Consider the following 22,872-nt stretch of genomic DNA (forward strand, 5'->3'; position numbering starts at 1 on the left):
GCTAAGGATCAGGATAGGTGCTTTTCTATAAAACAGTGCTGATCTCTTTTAAAACCACATCCTGGTCTTGCAGTTTACTCTCTCTGTTGCAATATCAGTGTGTTTGAGGTTCTGTGGGTCTTGTCTGACTATGTTCAATTCACGCTGGCCATATTATATGGAAACTTGTTTCTGCTTTGGAATAAAAATAAAATTGATAATTGTGACTTTTTACCTCACAATTCAGACCTGTTTCCCCTCGCAATTCTGAGTTTATATCTTGTAATTCTGACTTTTTTCTTCGAATTGTGAGATATAAACTCAGAATTGTGAGGAAAAAAGTCAGAATTATGAGATAAATTCGCTTCCATAGTATTTAGTGCCGATTTCTCTTACAAAGGAAGGAGAACAATTTCTTTCCATGTGCACTTTGGGTTCTTTGTCATGATGGTTGTCACAGACATCTCAAGAAAATGATCTTCTAGCAAAAACACACCTGAACAATCTGCAACTCAACAAGAAATCAATCACAACGTCATGTTTCTGACATCATAAAATTTCCTTTATTGAGAAAATTCTTCTGCAAAATATATTTACATCAAGAAAAAAATGACATTCATTCATACTTTCATAAACATTATCACATACAAAACTGTTTTCGAATTCAAGATTGTTATAAAAACAGTGCATTTCTAAAGCAAGAAATTCCTTAGTACCATTAAACAGCAGAACCACCTGATTGGCCATTACACTCAACTGAACATCTGATTGGCTGTTGTTGCTGTCAATCACTTGGCCAGCCATTTTTGGAGCAGGATGAAGATGTGGTCCCGTGCCAGACCCAGCTGAGGAAGGTCTTCCGCTCGGGCGGGGTACATGTTTGCACAATGAGCCGTTCCTGAGAGAGAGAGAGAGAGAGAACTGGTGAGACTGAGCGGAGAAAGGGTTGAAGGAAAATAAAGGAGACGGGACAGACCTTTGATGAAGACAGCCGGAAGGTCACTTGTGATGTCCTGGGTCACTCCGAGAGCATGCCAGGGGTCAATCGAACCGTTGGGGAAGACGATGCGAGTGGTTCTGATGTCATATCCTCCGTATTCTTCATTGGTCTGCTGAATAGCATCGTCCAATGAGGTGCTCAGATTATATATGTCGGCACACTGCTGCAGGTGATACCTTCAAAATAGAAGAACGTTTGATATGTTTAAACCCTTAAATCTAAACTGCAAACAAATGTCAAGACGACAGCAACACACAAAATGACTCAAAACACTCACGGTAAGGGAAATCCATTGAAGGGCTGGTTCGGTGAATCGGTGCTCTGATAAAATCCAAATTCAGTGCAGGTCTGATAAACCCACTGCCGCCCTAAACACACAAATTCAATTCAGCTTAGATATAATAAAACATTTCTGATCAATCGCAAGATGCCTGGGTGATATTTCATCAGAATAAATAAATAAACAATAAATAAATAACACAAAATATCTAAAAAAAAAAATAAATAAATAAAATAAATAAAATTAAATAAATAAAGTAAAATCAAATAATAAATTAACACAAAATATCTGAATTGAATTAAAATTTAAAATAAAACAAGAACTACATTAAACAAATAAATAAAATAAAACTTCATTAGGCTTTATTTTCTTTATGCTAAATATTATTTTTTGGACATCATTCATACTTTCATAAACAATACAACATTTCTGATGAATCGCAAGATGTTCATCCCAAAAAATAAAAATTAAATACAAAAATAAATAAATAAACAATAAAACAAAATATCTAAATATATATATATGTAACAAAACAATAACTTAATTAAATAAATACAAAATAAATAAAATAAAACTAAAATTCATTATGCTTAAATAACAGTGCCAAATTATAAAATATGAAAACCATTCTTTGCATTGCAATAGTACCACATAAACAAAATATATTAATAAATTCATTAAGCTTTATTTTTTTCATGCTAAATATAATTTTTGGGAAATCATTAACACTTTCATAAACCTATTACTTACAAAACGGATTTTTTGTTGTTAAAAAAAAGATTTTTAGACTTATTAAAAAGTGCCAAATGGACTTATAAAACATGAAAACCATTCTTTGCATTGCAGTAGTATCAAATAAACAAAATAAAGTATATGAATAAATTTATTAGGCTACATTTTCATGCTAAATATAATTTCTTGAGCATCTTTTCACGAGATTCACCTGTTAAAATACACCTGTTAAACCCATAAAAACATAGGAAAGGACAAATGAGAGGCCCAGACCGTACTTCCTAAGCTGGAAAACAAGTGAGGAACATCACATACAAATAAAAACACACTGTGTGACATAAGCGCTGTCATACTGCACATAAACAAGAACACAGACGCACCTCCTCCGGCCTCAGGGCCGCTCCAGCTGGTGTTGCTCATGTCCTGGATGTAGCTTTTATACTGGGTGTTTATGCATGGCTGAGAAAAGGTTTTCTGCATCAGACGAGCCACAGCGGCGTATCGATCGTACGGCTCGCCTAAAGAAGAGTCTAGCATCACACTGCACAACACCTTTATGGTGATGTTCGTGCCCACAGCGCCCTGAAAAACACACACGTTTGTTTAAATATCTAAACGAAGACATACGATACACTTTCCTACTCTATTGTACTCTATTCTATATTTAATATAAAGTTCAATGTTACTATGGAATGATTTTGTGTGTTGATGTTTTGTTTTGCCGTGAATGTTTGTTTTCTTATTGTAGCAATTTAATCAAAAAAAGACCATGTGTTACATTTTTGGAATTAAAAATTATTTACATCATTATTTAAATCATTTTTATCCCACAAGGTGTCAACAAAGTAAAGGTTTTTGTCTGATTTTGCTCACTTGTAGAAACAAGTTTTGTCAAACATTGTAGCCAAAGAAACCCCATTACACATTAAAAAAAGGCATTTCAGGACAAAAGTCTCGGAGCCACTCGTAATCAGGATGTGAGCTGTAATCTATCAGAACCAGAACCGAAATTCCAAGAACATTCAGAGATTGGAGTCTGATTACAGAGACACACCTCTTAATCCAAATTCCACTTAAACACTTAAATCACTGCTTGGATCACGCCAGGGAATTTGTGTGTGTCTGTGTGTGTGTGGGTGTGTGTGTGGGTGAGCTCCTTGGCTTGTGTTCACAAACCACATCTGGATTAATCCGGAGTTTGCATTCACTCAAACGTAAAATAAGTCATGGATTTTTACGTTTTCAGGTAAAGAGTGTTAATCCAGGACTGGATTTTGTATCCAAATTCACATTCTATCTATATAATACAGTATGTAAGAGTAACATTAGTTATAAGTGCGTCCTGAACCACAGTCTTGCTACACTTACTGCACAGACTTACTTTTGTCTTACTGTACTTTTGCAGATTTTAATTATAAACAAAACAAAGCAAAAGAAAAATGCCTGTGCAGTAAGAAAAAAAACTTATTATTTACTTTAAACTTTATGAAAATGATTCTCAAATTTACTTGAGAAGCAACACAGCATAAGATACTAAGGTTCCTTTTCATTGACTGAATATAATTGTATTTTGTCTTACTGCACTGGCAGATTGTAAGTATAAACAAATGAAACAATCTGCCAGTGCAGAAACACCATGTCTACACCAATGGAATTTCCACCACATAAGAAAACAAAATCATAATAATAAGATGAAAAGTTGAAATGATGACATATAGTTGAAATGATGACATGCTAAGTTGAAACTATGACTTAAGTTCAAAATTATGACATACCAAGTCAAAATTATGATTAAAGTAGGAATTATGACATTTAAACTCAAAATTATGAAATACTAAGGCAAAATTGTGATTTTAAAAAGTCAAGATTATGACCAACTAAGTCAAAGTTATAGCGACTAAGTTATACAACTAAGTTATAGTTATAGTCGAAACTATGAAATGTTTAAAATATGACATACTAAATTATGACTTAAAAAAAAAAAAGTCAAAATTATGACAGTCAAAATTGAGATTTAAAAGTTAAAATGATGATTTAAAAGTCAAAATTATGATTTATGGTTTATAAATCCAAAATTATGACATACTAAATCGAAATTATGAGATTAAAAAGTCAAAATGATGATTAAAAATATATATATTATATATATATATATATATCGAAATTATTATATACCAAGTCGAAACTATGACTTAAACTCGAAATTATGAAATACTAAGTCAAAATCATGATTTAAAGTCAACATAATGGCATACTAAATCGAAGTTACAGCAGAAGTCGAAATTATGATTTGAAAAGTCAAAATTATGACAGTCAAAATTGAGATTTACAAGTAAAATTATGATTTAAAAGTTAAAATTATGATTTACATTTTATAAATCCGAAATTATGACATACTAGATCGAAATTATGAGATTAAAAAGTCAAAATTATGATTAAAAAAAAAAAAGAAAATACATACCAAGTTGAAACTATGAATTAAACTCGAATTTCTGAAATACTAAGTCAAAATTATGAGATTTAAAAGTCAAACTTATGATCAAAGTCAAACTTATGACATACTAACTCAAAGTTATAGCATAAATTGAAATTATAAAATTAAAAAGTTGAGACAAGAGAGACAAGTCGAAAAAAAGTCTAAATCAAAATTGAGATGAGTCAAATTTATAATGTAAAAAGTCAAAATAATGACAGTTGAAATTACTATAGTCGTAACAATTGACTTTTTGACAATTTCGACAATCTCATAATTATGACTTTTTAAGTCAATATTTCGACTTAGTTTGTCAATTTCAACTTTTGAAGTCATAATTTAGACTTAAATCTTTTTTTTTTTTGTCATAATTATTATTTACAAGAGCTTTTTTTTTCTTATGTGGAGGAAATTGGCTTTAATAAAGATGTGACAATTTTTAATTGTAAATTTTTTTAAAGAATTTTTATATTTTATACAACAAATAATTAATAAAAACTATTTTGTAGTATGTGCTAATAAAGGCCTACTTTTTTTTACTACACACTTCCCTATCATCCGGCGCAGAAGTATGCACTGCAAACAGGGATGCAGTATTTTTACATTAACCTAAATGTAGCTAATTTTATACTTCACAAGTGACAACTAATAATTAAACTACGTGAACAATCCAAACGTTTCCCATTTAAAATTTGGCTGTTGTTTTTCCCGTTTCTCTCTCTCATTCATTCAGTTCCTCTCCCTCTCTGTAACTCAATCCTGCAGATCTAAAAGCTCCTGCTGTTCTGAAGCTCAGCGGTTTATTGGTAATCTGACTCAAGAGGTCCTGACAATATCCAGCCTCTTATCTGTCTCATACACACAAATCACTAATCATGTTTTTGACTTGAGCTTTTCTGACTCTTTGACCCGAGTAATGCCTTTAGTAGAGTCTTCATGAACTGTAACTGTTTTATTTTGATAGTCATTTTCGCGTTTGTGGTCAAAATGTGGTGTGGTCGACAATATGGTCCCACTCACACACCTCAAAGGCCCGGTTGTCCTCATTGTATTGCACTACATCCATGAAATTCCCAGCCAAAGACTCCAAAAGATACGCAGAATCCATCTTGGACTGGATCTGGAGCTTCGAGCACAACCTGAGAGACAGAGAAATTATTTCATGGCTGATGTACAGCATGCTGACTATTCAAACACAAATCTGTCATTTACAAACTAAATAATTTAGGGAGAAACACTCTCTCTTCTCCACTTAAAACACTCAACCACAAAACTCCGCCCACACTCTCAATGACATCATCAAATCTGGCATCCTGCAAGGCCGAGCGGAACAGGGAACAGTTTGTATATGTGGGAAAAGTGTTAGATCATTGTGTGGGTGAATCACACGAAAGCAAGTCTAGGACACATTTCACCCCGAATATAAAGAAAGTGAAGCTTATTTTTGGACCATTAAGAGGTTTTGCATTGTGATATTATTTTTGTGACAAAGACATTTTTCTCCAAAATCCTCATTATCATAATATATCCAGATGAACTGCAATACAATGATTTTTGCTTTTATTTAAATGCAGTCCACCAAATTCTACCATGATATTCAAATACTTTACAAGTTATAATTTATTTTACTTAATACCAATATATTTATTTTTAAATACACTATTGTTCAAAAGTTAGGGGTCAGTAATTCTTTTTTTAAAGATCTTAAAGGATTAGTTCACTTCTGAATTAAAATTTGATAATTTACTCACCCCCATGTCATCCAAGATGTTCATGTCTTTCTTTCTTCAGCCGAAAAGATATTAAGGTTTTTGAGGAAAACATTCCAGGATTTTTCTCCATATAGTGGACTTCAACAGTTATCAGTGGGTTGAAGGTCTAAATGTCAGTTTCAGTGCAGCTTCAAAGAGCTCTACATGATCCCAGACGAGGAATAAGGGTCTTATCTAGACAAACGATCGTCATTTTCTAAAAAAAATAAAAATGTACATACTTTTTAACCACAAATGTTCATCTTGCACTGCTCTGCAATGCGTCACGCATTACGTAATCACGTTGGAAAGGTCACATGTGACGTAGGCGGAAGTACCGATCCAGCATTTACAAAGCGAACAAGTCAAACGGCCTTTACAAAAGAGGTAAAACAACGATTTTGAAATTGGAGCAGAAAATGAGATGAAATTTTTCGCCCTACCACGGTACTTCTGCCTACATCATGTGTGACCTTTCCAACGTGATTACATAATGATCATTGCAGAGCTACTGCATGACAAGCATTTGTGGTTAAAAAGTATATAAATTTTATTTTTTTTCAGAAAATAACCGATCATTTCACTAGATAAGACCCTTATTCCTCATCTGGGATCGTGTAGAGCTCTTTGAAGCTGCACTGAAACTGTGATTTGGACCTTCAACCCGTTGAACCCCAGTGAAGTCCACTATATGGAGAAAAATCCTGGAATGTTTTCTTCAAAAACTTTAATTTCTTTTCAACTGACTGAAGAAAGAAAGACATCTTGGATGACATGGGGATGAATAAATTATCAGGAAATTTTAATTCTGAAGTGAACTAATCCTTTTATTCAGAAAGGATGCATAAAACTAATCAAAAGTGACAGTGATATTTCAAAACTGATATATTTCAACAAAATTCTCTTTTGACCTTTCTATTTATCACTATTTTCCCACAAAAAAAGTGGAAAAAGATGAGAATTAGATTTTTTTTTCACTATAAAACTAATCAATATTATATTTTTTTCACTATAAAAATTTCTGACCTCTTTCTTATATTTACCATTGCATACTTCAAGTGTACTGCATACTGTCCAGTACACTAGTATTCCATTACAAAGCCAGACACATGACAACAGAAAGTCTGTAGGCAGGAAGGAAGAGAAAGATGAAGGATGTTTTTTTCTGTGGGTCGTGCTGAGACGACTGACCCTGGACCATATCTGAGCTACGGAGCGCAGATGGCATTCCAGGATCTCAGAATCCTGTTGGACTCTCTCTCTCTCTCTCTCTCTCTCTCCCTGTCTTACACACACACACATCACAAGTCGAACGGAACTAAGAAGGACACTGAAACCAGGATAGTCACAGTCCAGCGGCTGCAACTGCAACAGAAAGGCCTTTTCAGTCCTTCCAAAACACACACACATGTGTTATACATAGTCTCATGTTCCTATGCCATTACAAACCTATATAATCCCTAATTCAAGTAGTTTAAATAGATGCATCCTTACAAAAGGGATTTTTAGGTCAAGATGAAATTAATTAAAATATGTACCCTATTTATTGTCCTAATCAACAAAAATGTAATGTAACTTTGTGAATAATGTAACTTGCTCCACCTCAAAAATGCTTATCTCCTTCTGACGTAATTATAGACATGTTGGCAAGGATTAATATTAACCAACAATATCATAGCCAACTGTCCATCAGATCCTGATGAATAAAAATCAAGAATTATTTACAGCTAAATATTCTGTTTCACTTAGTATTGTCACTTTACTAAGATAAATGCATTATGAATGCCATTTTCTGTCATCTGTTTAATTAAATCTTAATTAAAAAGCAACTCAAAATACACTTCTCGCACTTTACACTGCAGGTGTGGTCAGAAATATTTTTTCATGTTTTTGAAAGAAGTCTCTTCTGCTCACCAAGGCTGCATTTATTTAAACCAAAAATACAGTAAAAACAGTGAAATATTATTATAAATTAAAATAATTGTTTTCTATTTGAATTTATTGTAAAATGTAATTTATTTCTGTGATCAAAGTTGAATTTTCAGCATCATTACTCCAGTCTTCAGTGTCACATGATCCTTCAGAAATCATTCTAATATGATGTTTTGCTGCTCAAGAAACATTTCTGATTATTATCAATGTTGAAAACAGTTGTGCTGCTTCATATTTTTGTGGAAACCGTGATACACTTTATCCAGACTTCTTTGATGAATAGAAAGTTCAAAATAACAGCATTTATTTGAAATAGAAATCTTTTGTAACATTATAAATGTCTTTAATGTCACTTTTGATCAATTTATTGCATCCCTGATGAATAAACACATAAATTCGTGCATGTGCGTGAGTTACCCGAAGTCCTTTGTGATGTTGTCATAAGTTTTCGGGTCATTGAGTCGATCTACCAATGTATCCGATGCTTTCTTCACCAATAGGGGGCACTCTGGGTTCTCTGCCGCCAGCGATCGCCACACCACCTCTAAATATTCTGCAACCACAGAAGAACACGACACAACATGCATTACACAACAAAATTCTACCTGATTTGAGGAATCTTTCATGTCCATTGCCAAAAAAACGGCACACATTTTAGGCTGAAGTTTAGTGTTAAAGGTAGGGTAGGCAATTTTGGAGAGATCCCACCCTCCCTTCAGAGCGTCACCAAAGCCATGCCTCCTTCAAAACACATGAACGCGAACAGCCAGAGCAGAGAATGTAAAGCTTCACGAGAGACGGTGTTAAATTACTTTGTCTCAAAGCTTATAACATTACAATAATACTGAACGTAAACAACTAAAAGAGCGCAGACTTGTACCACCTGACTGCTGCAGATTCATTTTGATAGTGTTGACATATAATCATTCCGAGTCTGAGGAAGTGAACTGCTCCGGGTAGAACGTCACATGTTGCCATTTTGTGATTACGGTTATGACATGGCATGAACGCAGCATAAGCTCATTGTTTTGGTTCAGGAGGAACTGTAAAAGGCAGCTGCTGTTTGTTTGTGGTGCTCTGTGACTGACGTCTGTCTAACTCTGCATAGCCTTACAGAACGCGCTGATGACGTGTGATGTCTGCCCGAGCAGGTGCGCGATGACGCTAAATACTGGTGTAAACTGGGTTTAAAATGTTTTGAGCTTGTCCACTTTCGACCACTTCCAGAGGTAGTCGAAAATGCATTTGACCAGATTGCTTTCGTAGTGTAGACGCTCATGTGGTCGAATGTGTTCGAACAGCCACACAAGACCACCTACTGACCTAATGCGTAAACATTAAGGGAAGCACGCTAGCCAGACGGATTTAAACTTTGTCGACAGAAGACCCAAGTTTGGTTTGAAGATAAAAAAAACATACCAAGCACAATGTTCTCTCACCATTCCTGATTTCTAACACACACTCACAGTAATCAGCGTGGTCTTGCAGCTGTCAGAGCAGAAACTAAAGCTGATGCTATCCATGTGTTTTTCCATCATCTCTGGTCGCGTTCATATGTAAATTGTGTGAGCTTATTTTGTCAATTAGATTAAAAGATCTGAAAAAACCCATACATTTACCCACCATAGACCCTCCCCTCGAAGAAATCAGGACAGAAGTGGACAAAAGAGACAGATTAAAACACCAGGTGTAAACGGGAATGTGTCTCCCTCGTCTACTTGTGATCGAACGAAACGCATCTTAATAACAGGTGGAAACAGGGCCTTAGAGACATATTGGAGATGAGCAAACATTTAAAAAAAAAAGATATTGTTCCTCTGAGCTGTTATCGTTATAGTTGTGGTGTGAACTCTGCTATTCTTTTATATTAAGAACTATTTTTTGAACTATTTCTTTATCGTTATCATTATAGTTGTTGTACTTGGTGTAAACGGGCCTTTAGTCTAAAAGTAAGAGTAATGTTGCAAACCAAATGCCTGCCACTGAATGTTCGAAAGATATTCATAATTTAGTTTGAAATATGCACAAGATCTCAATCCCATTATCTGCCCCTTCTCTCCTTTTTTCAGAGTGATAAATGAGAGCAGTCCAGATGAAACAGCTGTCAACACAATCATGCATGTAACAACCAGTGCAAACTGAGAAGATCCTGCATTGTTTGAGGCAACAGACTGGACAAAAAGCACACGCTCTCCAACTAAACGAGAGATGAGATGAGACGAGAGGACACAATATGAGAGGCTATTGTTCTAGCGCTGGAATGATCTAAGAGCTGCTTACAATGAACAGCTCTGTGAAAGTGGTCAGTGCGACATCACTATCCAGAGGAGCGATGCTACACTTGAGCCGAAACATCACTGCAGGACAGACCACAATCATGGAGCTTGACGTCTGTACAGACAGACATGGAGTCATCCACCGTCATCTAACCACATAGACGGAGAGGTTTGGGATTCTTCTTACAGGCTAAACACATGTATCTTGTCTCTACGCACTGGAGAGACAGTTGCTCATCGCCATAATTAACCCTTGATTTATTTTTAATTTTAATGTCTGTACGGAGGCGTTGTTTTAAATGTGACCCAACAGACATAATAAACGCCCTTTCAGACCGCAGTCATGACGACTGGTGATTAATGTGTGTGTGTGTGTAGCTGTAGGTCAGGGAAAGGTCTCTGCTCAAAGTTTTTCCGATGTCGTGTTGACATACAGCTGTTCGCAGGGATGGAGGAAAGAGGCGGGAGGGATGGAGGAAAGAGGCGGGGGGGATGGGGAAAGGAGGGAAAAAAGCTAACAAGACAAGAAAAGCAGATGAAAACAAGAAAAAAGAAATGATAGAGACAAGGGAAAAAAATTTACAAACTAAACTAAATTCATAAAATTGTGGAAGCTTATTTCCGCCACTGAATAAAAAAGTAAGAAAGGTAATGTACTTTTTGTCTCGCAATTCTGACTTTTTTTTCCTCAAATAAACTCGCAATTGCATGTTATAAAATCAGAATTGCGAGATATAGTCGCAATTGTGAGTTATAAAGTCAGAATTGCGAGATATAAAGTCAGAATTGAGATATAAAATCAGAATTGCGAGATATAAAGTCAGAATTGCGAGATATAGTCGCAATTGTGAGATATAAAAGTGAGAATTGTGAGTTATAAAGTCAGAATTGTGAGATATAAAATCAGAATTGCGAGATATAAAGTCAGAATTGCGAGATATAAAGTCAGAATTGCGAGATATAGTCGCAATTGTGAGTTATAAAGTCAGAATTGCGAGATATAAAGTGAGAATTGTGAGTTATAAAGTCAGAATTGCGAGATATAAAGTCAGAATTGCGAGATATAAAGTCAGAATTGCGAGATATAGTCGCAATTGTGAGTTATAAAGTCAGAATTGCGAGATATAAAGTGAGAATTGTGAGTTATAAAGTCAGAATTGCGAGATATAAAGTCAGAATTGCGAGATATAGTCGCAATTGTGAGTTATAAAGTCAGAATTGCGAGATATAAAATCAGAATTGCGAGATATAAAGTGAGAATTGCGAGATATAAAGTGAGAATTGCGAGATATAAAGTGAGAATTGTGAGTTATAAAGTGAGAATTGTGAGTTATAAAGTCAGAATTGCGAGATATAGTCGCAATTGTGAGTTATAAAGTGAGAATTGTGAGTTATAAAGTCAGAATTGTGAGATATAAAATCAGAATTGCGAGATATAAAGTCAGAATTGCGAGATATAAAGTCAGAATTGCGAGATATAGTCGCAATTGTGAGTTATAAAGTCAGAATTGCGAGATATAAAGTGAGAATTGTGAGTTATAAAGTCAGAATTGCGAGATATAAAGTCAGAATTGCGAGATATAAAGTCAGAATTGCGAGATATAGTCGCAATTGTGAGTTATAAAGTCAGAATTGCGAGATATAAAGTGAGAATTGTGAGTTATAAAGTCAGAATTGCGAGATATAAAGTCAGAATTGCGAGATATAGTCGCAATTGTGAGTTATAAAGTCAGAATTGCGAGATATAAAATCAGAATTGCGAGATATAAAGTGAGAATTGCGAGATATAAAGTGAGAATTGCGAGATATAAAGTGAGAATTGTGAGTTATAAAGTCAGAATTGCGAGATATAGTCGCAATTGTGAGTTATAAAGTGAGAATTGTGAGTTATAAAGTCAGAATTGTGAGATATAAAATCAGAATTGCGAGATATAAAGTCAGAATTGCGAGATATAAAGTCAGAATTGCGAGATATAGTCGCAATTGTGAGTTATAAAGTCAGAATTGCGAGATATAAAGTCAGAATTGCGAGATATAAAGTCAGAATTGCGAGATATAGTCGCAATTGTGAGTTATAAAGTCAGAATTGCGAGATATAAAGTGAGAATTGTGAGTTATAAAGTCAGAATTGCGAGATATAAAGTCAGAATTGCGAGATATAGTCGCAATTGTGAGTTATAAAGTCAGAATTGCGAGATATAAAATCAGAATTGCGAGATATAAAGTGAGAATTGCGAGATATAAAGTGAGAATTGCGAGATATAAAGTGAGAATTGTGAGTTATAAAGTGAGAATTGTGAGTTATAAAGTCAGAATTGCGAGATATAGTCGCAATTGTGAGTTATAAAGTGAGAATTGTGAGTTATAAAGTCAGAATTGTGAGATATAAAATCAGAATTGCGAGATATAAAGTCAGAATTGCGAGATATAAAGTCAGAATTGCGAGATATAGTCGCAATTGTGAGTTATAAAGTCAGAATTGCGAGATATAAAGTGAGAATTGTGAGTTATAAAGTCAGAATTGCGAGATATAAAGTCAGAATTGCGAGATATAAAGTCAGAATTGCGAGATATAGTCGCAATTGTGAGTTATAAAGTCAGAATTGCGAGATATAAAGTGAGAATTGTGAGTTATAAAGTCAGAATTGCGAGATATAAAGTCAGAATTGCGAGATATAGTCGCAATTGTGAGTTATAAAGTCAGAATTGCGAGATATAAAATCAGAATTGCGAGATATAAAGTGAGAATTGCGAGATATAAAGTGAGAATTGCGAGATATAAAGTGAGAATTGTGAGTTATAAAGTCAGAATTGCGAGATATAGTCGCAATTGTGAGTTATAAAGTGAGAATTGTGAGTTATAAAGTCAGAATTGTGAGATATAAAATCAGAATTGCGAGATATAAAGTCAGAATTGCGAGATATAAAGTCAGAATTGCGAGATATAGTCGCAATTGTGAGTTATAAAGTCAGAATTGCGAGATATAAAGTCAGAATTGCGAGATATAAAGTCAGAATTGCGAGATATAGTCGCAATTGTGAGTTATAAAGTCAGAATTGCGAGATATAAAGTGAGAATTGTGAGTTATAAAGTCAGAATTGCGAGATATAAAGTCAGAATTGCGAGATATAGTCGCAATTGTGAGTTATAAAGTCAGAATTGCGAGATATAAAATCAGAATTGCGAGATATAAAGTGAGAATTGCGAGATATAAAGTGAGAATTGCGAGATATAAAGTGAGAATTGTGAGTTATAAAGTCAGAATTGCGAGATATAGTCGCAATTGTGAGTTATAAAGTGAGAATTGTGAGTTATAAAGTGAGAATTGTGAGTTATAAAGTGAGAATTGTGAGATATAAAGTGAGAATTGTGAGATATAAAGTGAGAATTGTGAGATATAAAGTAAGAATTGTGAGATATAAAGTGAGAATTGTGAGTTATAAAGTCAGAATTGCGAGATATAAAGTGAGAATTGCGAGATATAGTCGCAATTGTGAGTTATAAAGTGAGAATTGTGAGTTATAAAGTGAGAATTGTGAGTTATAAAGTGAGAATTGTGAGATATAAAGTGAGAATTGTGAGATATAAAGTAAGAATTGTGAGATATAAAGTGAGAATTGTGAGTTATAAAGTCAGAATTGCGAGATATAAAGTGAGAATTGCGAGATATAGTCGCAATTGTGAGTTATAAAGTGAGAATTGTGAGTTATAAGTGAGAATTGTGAGTTATAAAGTGAGAATTGTGAGATTAGGAGATTTGTGAGTTATAAGTGAGAATTGTGAGTTATAAAGTGAGAATTGTGAGTTATAAAAGTGAGAATTGTGAGATATAAAGTGAGAATTGTGAGATATAAAGTGAGAATTGTGAGATATAAAGTGAGAATTGTGAGTTATAAAGTCAGAATTGCAAGATATAAAGTGAGAATTGTGAGATATAAAGTGAGAATTGTGAGTTATAAAGTGAGAATTGTGAGTTATAAAGTGAGAATTGTGAGATATAAAGTGAGAATTGTGAGATATAAAGTGAGAATTGTGAGATATAAAGTGAGAATTGTGAGTTATAAAGTGAGAATTGTGAGTTATAAAGTGAGAATTGTGAGATATAAAGTCAGAATTGTGAGTTATAAAGTTGCAATTACCTTTTTTATTTTTTATTTAGTGGCGGAAACAAGCTTCCATATAATATTGATCTTTTTGAAAGAAATTAATACATGCATTAAATTGATCTAAAGTGACAATAAAGACATTTATATTGTTATAAAAGTTTTCTGTTTCAAATAAATGCTGTTCTCTTAAACTTTCTATTTATCACAGAATCCTCAAAAATAAAATGTAAGTTTCCACAAAAATTTGAAGCAGCACAACTGTTTTTAAAATTGATAATAATCAGAAATGTTTCTTGAGCAGCAAATCAGCATATTAGAATGATTTCTGAAGGATCATGTGACACTGAAGACTGGAGTAATGATGCTGAAAATTCAGCTTTGATCACAGGAATAAATTACATTTTAACATATATTCACATAGACAACAGTTATTTTAAACTGTAATAATATTTCAGAATATTATTGAGAAAATGACAAATAAAATTGACTCATTTTAATTGCAGAATTTGATGTATTTCTGTGTAAAAACAGGACATTGAGCAAGAAACATTCTAGAGTGGGAAATTAGACATTGTTTTCTCAATTTTGTCCATCAAGAATTGACTGAAGTGTGAAAAGCATCTCTATAAGACAGATCGATGGAAAACCAGAAGGCAAATAGTTTCTGAAGCGGAGCAAGATATAAAACAAACTTTTTTCTTTGCACCACCTGAAACATGCATGTATTAAGAAAGTGAATCAAAACAATTATGACGTCTTGTTGACTTCAACCATGTTAAATCACTGTAATTCACTGCTTTATCCTCACAATGCTTACCTGGGAAGTTGACAGTGGCGTGTACGGGTGCGCTGGTCGCTACAGAGGCATAGACCAGGTGTGGGTACTTCAGACGGAACCAGGCAGCAAGGGATCCTGGGTAGGAGCCCCCAAATGCAACCCACTTGCTGTTGGTCAGGCCTTGTGTTGCTGCCATAACCGTGCGGAAGTGAGCGAGATCGGCCAGTGCCTGACGACTGCTGAGGAAACGCAGATTCGCAGTGCTCAGGTCCCTGACAACACAAAACACAACAATCAATAATCAGTAACTGAGGTGATATTTAAAGATGGAAGGATGACTGGCTCTTCTCAATTTTCTCTATGTGAAAAGAAAGGCTGTGTGGTTACTGACTTGTACTGCCATCTAGTGTTCATAACCCAGAGTTTCCCTGTGTTCTTTCACTCACTCAGTCGGGTGACTCTTCCCATAGAAGCGGTGCTCCAGTAATAAACACAAGGCGCCCAGCTTCTGTGCGTAAAGCAGCCAGGTTCCGTACTGCATCCAGGCGGGGTTGGCCGGACCTTCACCCCCGATCATCAGGAATACTGGACCTCCAGGTTTATAGAAACTGTCATTCACAAAGTATCTCTACAGGAGGAAAAGGTTTAGTTGAACCTTTAGTGTCATATGGACTGTCAAAATCACTGCTATCAAAAATACAGTAAAAACAGTAAAAATTGCAAAATATTATTACAATGTAAAATAGCTGTTTTCTATGTGAATATATTTTAAAATGTAATTTATTCCTGTGATCAAAGCTGAATTTTCAGCATCATTACTCCAGTCTTCAGTGTCACATGATCCTTCTAATATAATGATTTGATGCTCAAGAAACATTTCTGATTATTATCAATGTTGAAAACAGTTGTGCTGCGCAGTATTTTTGCAGAAACCGTGATACACTATCATTCAAAAATTTAGGGTAAATAAGATTTAAAAATATATAATACTTTTATTCAGCAAGGATGTATTAAATTGATCAAAAGTGACAGTAAAGACATTTATAATGTTACAAAAGATTTCTATTTCAAATAAATGCTGTTCTTTTGAATTTTCAATACATCAAAGAATCCTGAAAAAAAAAAAAAAATATGAAAGCAGCTCTACTGTTTTCAACATTAATAATAATCAGGAATGTTTCTTGAGCACAAAATCAGCATATTAGAATGATTTCTGAAGGATCATGTATGCCATATAACACAATGACATTCTTTGAAGTAACATTTAATGCAACGGTGCATGCATTCATCATTTGCAACAGTACATTTTGTAAGTGTCTCATGCACAGATGTAGTACCTGTTTCCAGACTCGAGTGTCGGCGCCGTTGAAGTGGTCCAGTCTCTGTATGAACCACTGCTCCTCCACTCCAGACTTCACATGCAGCCGAGCTTCATATCTGTGGGATCTTCTGTAGTGAGCGGCACACGGAGCGCAGAAAACACACGCCAAAACAATTACTACTACAATAGGAAGATATTTCTGAAAGCTATTACACCCTAAAGCCATTTTGAAGTGGAACTGATTCTCTGTCATGTGATCATGTGTTTATAATCATGTGATGTGTCATCTCTTTCCCAAAGAGTAAAGGTTTGAGATAAATATTAAGTAGTTCCTCGTTAACCTTCCAATAGCGAAGACCTTCTGCATGAATATTAATTTTTAAAGGCTGACGTTACGTTCTTGCCTTCCAATAACAAAGCTTGTGTTATGAATATTTAGACTCAAGCCTTCGTCGTTGTAAACACCACCTCATCCATTTTTTCAAAATAAAAGCGATGCGATTGTGTTCACAAAACGTTTCTTAAACATTAAAACTGTTATTTCCGTGTTAAAGACGTATGATCATGCAAAGAAAATTTATGCTGTGTCCATTTTAAGACAAATTACGATAAATACTGTGGAAAGAGCAACGTCTGTGGCTGACAGACTACCGTAAATACTCTAATATGGTGATTCTTCAAGTTAGTTTACTTAAAGGGAAAGTTCACTCAAAAATGAAAATTCTGTCATCATTTATTCACCCTCATGTTGTTCCAAACTTGTATGAATTTCTTTCTTCTGCTGAACACAAAAGAAGATATTTTGAAGAATACCAGTAACCAACCAGTTGAAGGGCCCCTTTGACTTTCATTGTTTGTTTGTTTGTTTCCATATTATGGAAGTCAGTCCCATCAACTGTACCTATATTCTTCAAAATATCTTCTTCTGTGCCATGTTCTTGTTCTTTTGTGTTTTGTGTTAAGCAGAAGAAAGACATATCTTTCTTATATAAATAAAATCTTGATATTTTTGGTAAAATATTACATACCTCATATAAAATAAACAGAATATAAGCACCTCATCTAAAGGTGAAACACCTCCTTTGACTGAATATTTGTAGAAAAACTTCATTTTAAAAAAAGGTTTCAGGCTCTGTTTTGTACCATATGTATGGAAAGGGCCATGAACTTAATGGGTATTTAATGATGGTGTGAAATATTTGCGTAAATGTAATTAGTTGCTATTTTAAACTATAGCAAAGATGATGGTCAAGTGTGGCCACTGGAGTAAATATGCACAAAAGAACATCAAACGCCTCATAAATAAAAAAAATAAAAATAAAGTAATAATACTAATAAAAGAAGTAGTCATGAAGGTGGACAATCTGATGAAACCCACATTCAGGTGTGAAGGCAGCCTCAAACAGATCCACATATTCTATTCCTATATTCTTTAACAAAGAACAGAAATAAGGTCTCACATTTACATGATTTTTTATATTATGTTAAGTCACCTTTATGTAGTGCTTTATACAATACAGATTGTTTCAACTCAGCTTTACAGTAATAACAGGAAAATGATTGAGTGATGCAAACATAGTTTATTTGGGCTGTACAGCAGCTCTAAAAGAAAACAGTGTCATTGTTCAGCTCAAGTCAGTTCAGTGTTCATCATCAGTTGTTAATTTAGTTCATGATCATGTTCATGTCACCATCCAGCTAAGTCCACATCCAGTAGTTTTAATGCAGTCAGATCAATAATATTGTTGAAGTGTCCCCAACTAAGTAAGACAGAGGCGACAGTGGCAAGGAACCCAAACTCCTTCAGGTGACAGAATGGAGAAAAAAACCTTGGGAGAAACCAGGCTCACTCACTGAGTCCTCCTCTGGCCAACAAAAGAACATGGTGTGATTATGATTCAGGCTGCATCATAAGTCTGAAATCATACTGTGGATCAGTAGCATTCAAAATGTTCAAGAACACACCGCAATCATTCAGGGCTGCATTGTGTCTAGGTGCTTGTCCACCATCTGATCTGGATATGGACCAGACCCAGCTGACTACGGTAACCTGGGGATAAGGATGAGACAGACTTACATACATGCAGATACCATTCCTCTTACAATGTAACAAATACATGGGGTGTTATGGGAAGTGCTCCTCCTGGTTGACCTAATTTATGTAGCCTAACAATCCTTTAACTGATTTGAATTATAGAAATTGATAATGTGTTATATGTATGCCAGGATAAAGACTGACAGATAAACTTACAGAGTGTTTCTGCTTCCCAAACAAGGTTAGGAAGACTGTTCCAGAATTTGTGCTAAACAGGAAAATGATCTACCGCCTGCAGTTGATTTTGATATTAACAACTGGATATTATCAAAATCTATACGAAGTTTAATAGGGAGCCAATGCAGTGTTGACAGAACCGGCCTAATATGGTCATACTTCCTGGTTCTAGTAAGAACTCTAGCTGCTGCATTTTGTATGAGCTGTAGTTTGTTTATCAAGCGAGCAGGGCAACCACCCAGTAGAGCATTACAGTAATCTAGCCTGAGGTCATGAACGTATGAACTAACTGTTCTGCATTTGTCATTGAGAACATATGTTGTAGTTTAGATATATTTTTAAGATGGAAGAATGTGGTTTTACAGATGCTAGAAATGTGGCTTTCAAATGAAAGATTGGTATCAAAGAGCACACCCAGGTTCCTAACTGAGGACAAAGACTTAACAGAGCAGCCATCAAGTGTTAGACAGTATTCTAGGTTATTACGTGTGGAAGTTTTTGGTCCAATTAGAATCTCTGTTTTTTCTGTATTTAGTAGTAGGAAATTACTAGTCATACAATTTTTTATATCAGCTATGCATTCCCTTAATTTTGTGAATTGGTAAGTTTCGTCAAAGAAATATAGAGCTGAGTATCATCAGCATAACAGTGAAAGCTAACGGCATGCTTCCTAATGATATCTCCCAAGGGTAGCATGTACAGAGTGAACAGCAACGGTCCTAGTACTGAGCCTTGTGGTACTCCACACTGAACTTGTGATCGATATGACATCTCTTCGTTTACTACTACAAACTGATAACGGTCAGATAAGTATGATTTGAACCATGACAATGCAATTCCACTAATGCCAACATAATTTTTGAGTCTATTTAAAAGAATATTGTGATCAATAGTGTCAAATGCAGCACTAAGATCCAGTAACACTAATAGAGAGATACAACCACAATCTGATGATAAGAGAAAATCATTTGTAACTCTAATGAGAGCCGTCTCAGTACTATGGTACGGTCTAAATCCTGACTGGAAATCCTCACAGATACCATTTCTTTCTAAGAAGGAACATAGTTGCAATGATACTGCCTTTTCTAGTATTTTTGACAGAAAAGGTAGATTCGAGATCGGCCTGCAATTGACTAATTCTCTAGGATCAAGTTGTGGTTTTTTAATAAGAGGTTTTTTAATAGCCAGCTTAAAAGTTTTTGGTATATATCCTAGTGACAAAGATGAATTAATGATATTAAGAAGAGGATCTATGACCTCTGGAAACATCTCTTTCAGTAGCTTAGTTGGTATAGGGTCTAACATACATGTTGTTGATTTTGATGATTTAACAAGTTTAGACAATTCTTCCTCTCCTATAGCAACAAATGAATGGAATTTCTCCTCAGGGACACTACAATGTACTGTCTGATGTGATACTGTAGTAGATGGTTGCATGGTTATAATTTTCTCTCTAATATTATCAGTCTTGCAAGTAAAGAAGTTCATAAAGTCATTACTGCTGTGTTGTTTGGAAACATTAGAAGTTGAACCTTCATTTCTTGTTAATTTAGCCACTGTATCAAATAAATACTAAGGGTTGTATTTATTTTAAGCAGATCTAGCAGTTTTAAGACCTTTCTGTACTCAATCATGCTCTCTCTCCACAAAATGCAAAAAACTTCTAGTTTTGTTTTCTTCCAGCTGCACTCCATTTTTCTGGCTGCTCTCTTGAGGGCCTGAGTGTGCTCGTTGTACCATGGCGTTAGGCTAATTTCCTTAATCTTCTTTAAGCGCAAAGGTGCAACTAAGTCTAGTGTGCTGGAAAAGAGAGAGTCAGTAGTTTCTGTTGTAACATCGAGTTCTTCTGCTATCTGGTATGCTAAGGAGATGAAACTGATCAAGAAGATTATTTATAAAACAATCTTTAGTGATAGAGGTGATAGTTCTACCATATTTATGGCAGGGTGGCAGTTTTGCAGCCTTGGCTAAATGTAGTATACACAAGACTATATAATGATCTGAGATGTCGTCACTCTGCTGTAGAATTTCAACAGCATCAATATCGATTCCATGTGACAATATTAGATCTAAAGTATGACTACGACAATGAGTGGGTACTGACACGTGTTGTCTTACTCCAAAAGAGTTTAGAATGTCTGTAAATGCCAATCCCAATGCGCCTTTATCATTATCTACATAGATATTAAAATCACCAACAGTTAGGACTTTATTTGCAGCCAGTACTAACTCTGATCAGCAAATCAGCAAATTCTTTGATAAAGGCTGTATGGTGCCCTGGTGCCTGTATACAGTAGCCAGCACAAATGTCAAATGGGATTTGTTGCTTACATTACATAATGTTACATAAAGCACCATCACTTTGAATTAATTATATTTGAAAGACTTTTGAGTAATACTGAAGATATTACTATAAATTACAGCAAAACCTCCCCCTTTGCCTTTCAATTCAATTCAATTCACATTTATTTGTATAGCGCTTTTCACAATACATATCATTTCAAAGCAGCTTTACAGAGAATGCATGTCAACATTACAATTTAGAGAATCTGGTATCGGAGGTGACTGTCCAATGTATGTGGTTTCAGAAATGTACATATAATCATGCAGTTAGCTAACAATGTAGTAATTTAGGCAATTTAATTTACAATCACTGTTAACAGTTTAATTGAAGGTAGAAGCATTGAGCTCCTGGAAATAATGGATTACATATTAACAATAATTAGGATATATAGAAATTTGGGAATGTGCATGTTGATCCAGATGTTGCGTCATCTGAAGTCCTCGCAGTCGAGGTTCATGTTGAAAATAGTAACCTTGAGGCGTGGACTCATTTAAAGTAATGTAATCATCTGGTTTTAGCCAGGTTTCTGTCAAACATAGCACATCTAGATTATTGTCTGTGATAATATCATTTACAATAAGTGCTTTTGAAGAAAGGGATCTAATATTCAGCAACCCAAGCTACATCCGAGTCAACGAGACTGAGGGAAGGGCAAAAAATTTGGATTGCAACACAGCCAGTGACATCTGGCCACTGTGAATGAAGACATGCCTACAGGAATAGGGAGCATGTGGATTCAAATGATTCAACTTCAATAGATTGACTTGTAGAAATCTGTGATCTCCTAAATAGCCTACTTCATGATCATTATAAATGATTGGACATCATATCGCTCAGACGGTCACATCATTTTCAGACGGTCCATATGGGATCCAGCGAATAAAAACAGCTTTACCGCTCAGTAAATGTATCATGCTATACTGAATGCTAGCATTATACAAAGCTAATGCATGTAATCAATAGGCTCATTTGAGATGAGCAAAATCTGCGCAGAACCAATCACCGGTGATCACCACGAGATGCATGCCGGTTAGAAATGTGTCCGAGGGTGGGCCGCCTTGCTCTGATGTCATGCCGACGTGTGTCAAAAAAGTCTCGCGACGGCGAGGCGGCCTCATCGGATTCTGCAGTCGAGCGCAGTTGCTCTCCACCGACTGCGCTGACCAAAAGCACGATGGAAACGACTTGCTGATGACACAGCTTAATGCTTATTGGTTTAAACAACCATGATGTATTGATCTCTTTTTAAAATGTTTGATTTTAAAACCTCTAATATCATGATTTTATGTGTATAAATTATGTGTGAATATTCCTAAAGTCTCTGACAGTGCGATCTCTCTGTTGGTTATGTGATTGTTATCATATTTATAAAAATATATAAAAACATGTCTGTAATTAAAATAAAAATGATTGATACACACATCGTTCGAATGGAAATAAATAACAAGAACTTTGTGTGTATTGTTCATTATGTTTATTTTCATATAAAAGCAACATAACTTAAATTACATCCAGTTTATTAGCAACAAAACGCGTGAGTGTGAATCCCGCGATATCCGCCTTTGATCTCGTAGATGTCTGATCCACTACGAGAACGGATAACTGTCCGTCTTGCCTGCACTTTTTT

General features: G+C 35.0%; 1 protein-coding gene across 1 annotated transcript; it reads right to left on the bottom strand.

The window, feature by feature from the left end:
• Window positions 1-519: 519 nt before the first annotated feature.
• On the bottom strand, window positions 520-16,916 carry prss16 (serine protease 16). The gene is made up of 9 exons (XM_051863534.1): window positions 16,646-16,916; window positions 15,755-15,936; window positions 15,348-15,580; window positions 8,565-8,700; window positions 5,489-5,603; window positions 2,372-2,573; window positions 1,257-1,347; window positions 956-1,155; window positions 520-877 (listed from the first exon to the last, which is right to left on the bottom strand). The coding sequence occupies exons 1-9, from the start codon at window positions 16,880-16,882 to the stop codon at window positions 768-770; spliced, it is 1,506 nt and encodes a 501-aa protein (XP_051719494.1). The 5' UTR covers window positions 16,883-16,916; the 3' UTR covers window positions 520-767.
• Between the last annotated feature and the right edge of the window lie 5,956 nt (window positions 16,917-22,872).

Source organism: Ctenopharyngodon idella, chromosome 15, assembly GCF_019924925.1.
Source record: "Ctenopharyngodon idella isolate HZGC_01 chromosome 15, HZGC01, whole genome shotgun sequence".
NCBI lineage: Eukaryota > Metazoa > Chordata > Actinopteri > Cypriniformes > Xenocyprididae > Ctenopharyngodon > Ctenopharyngodon idella.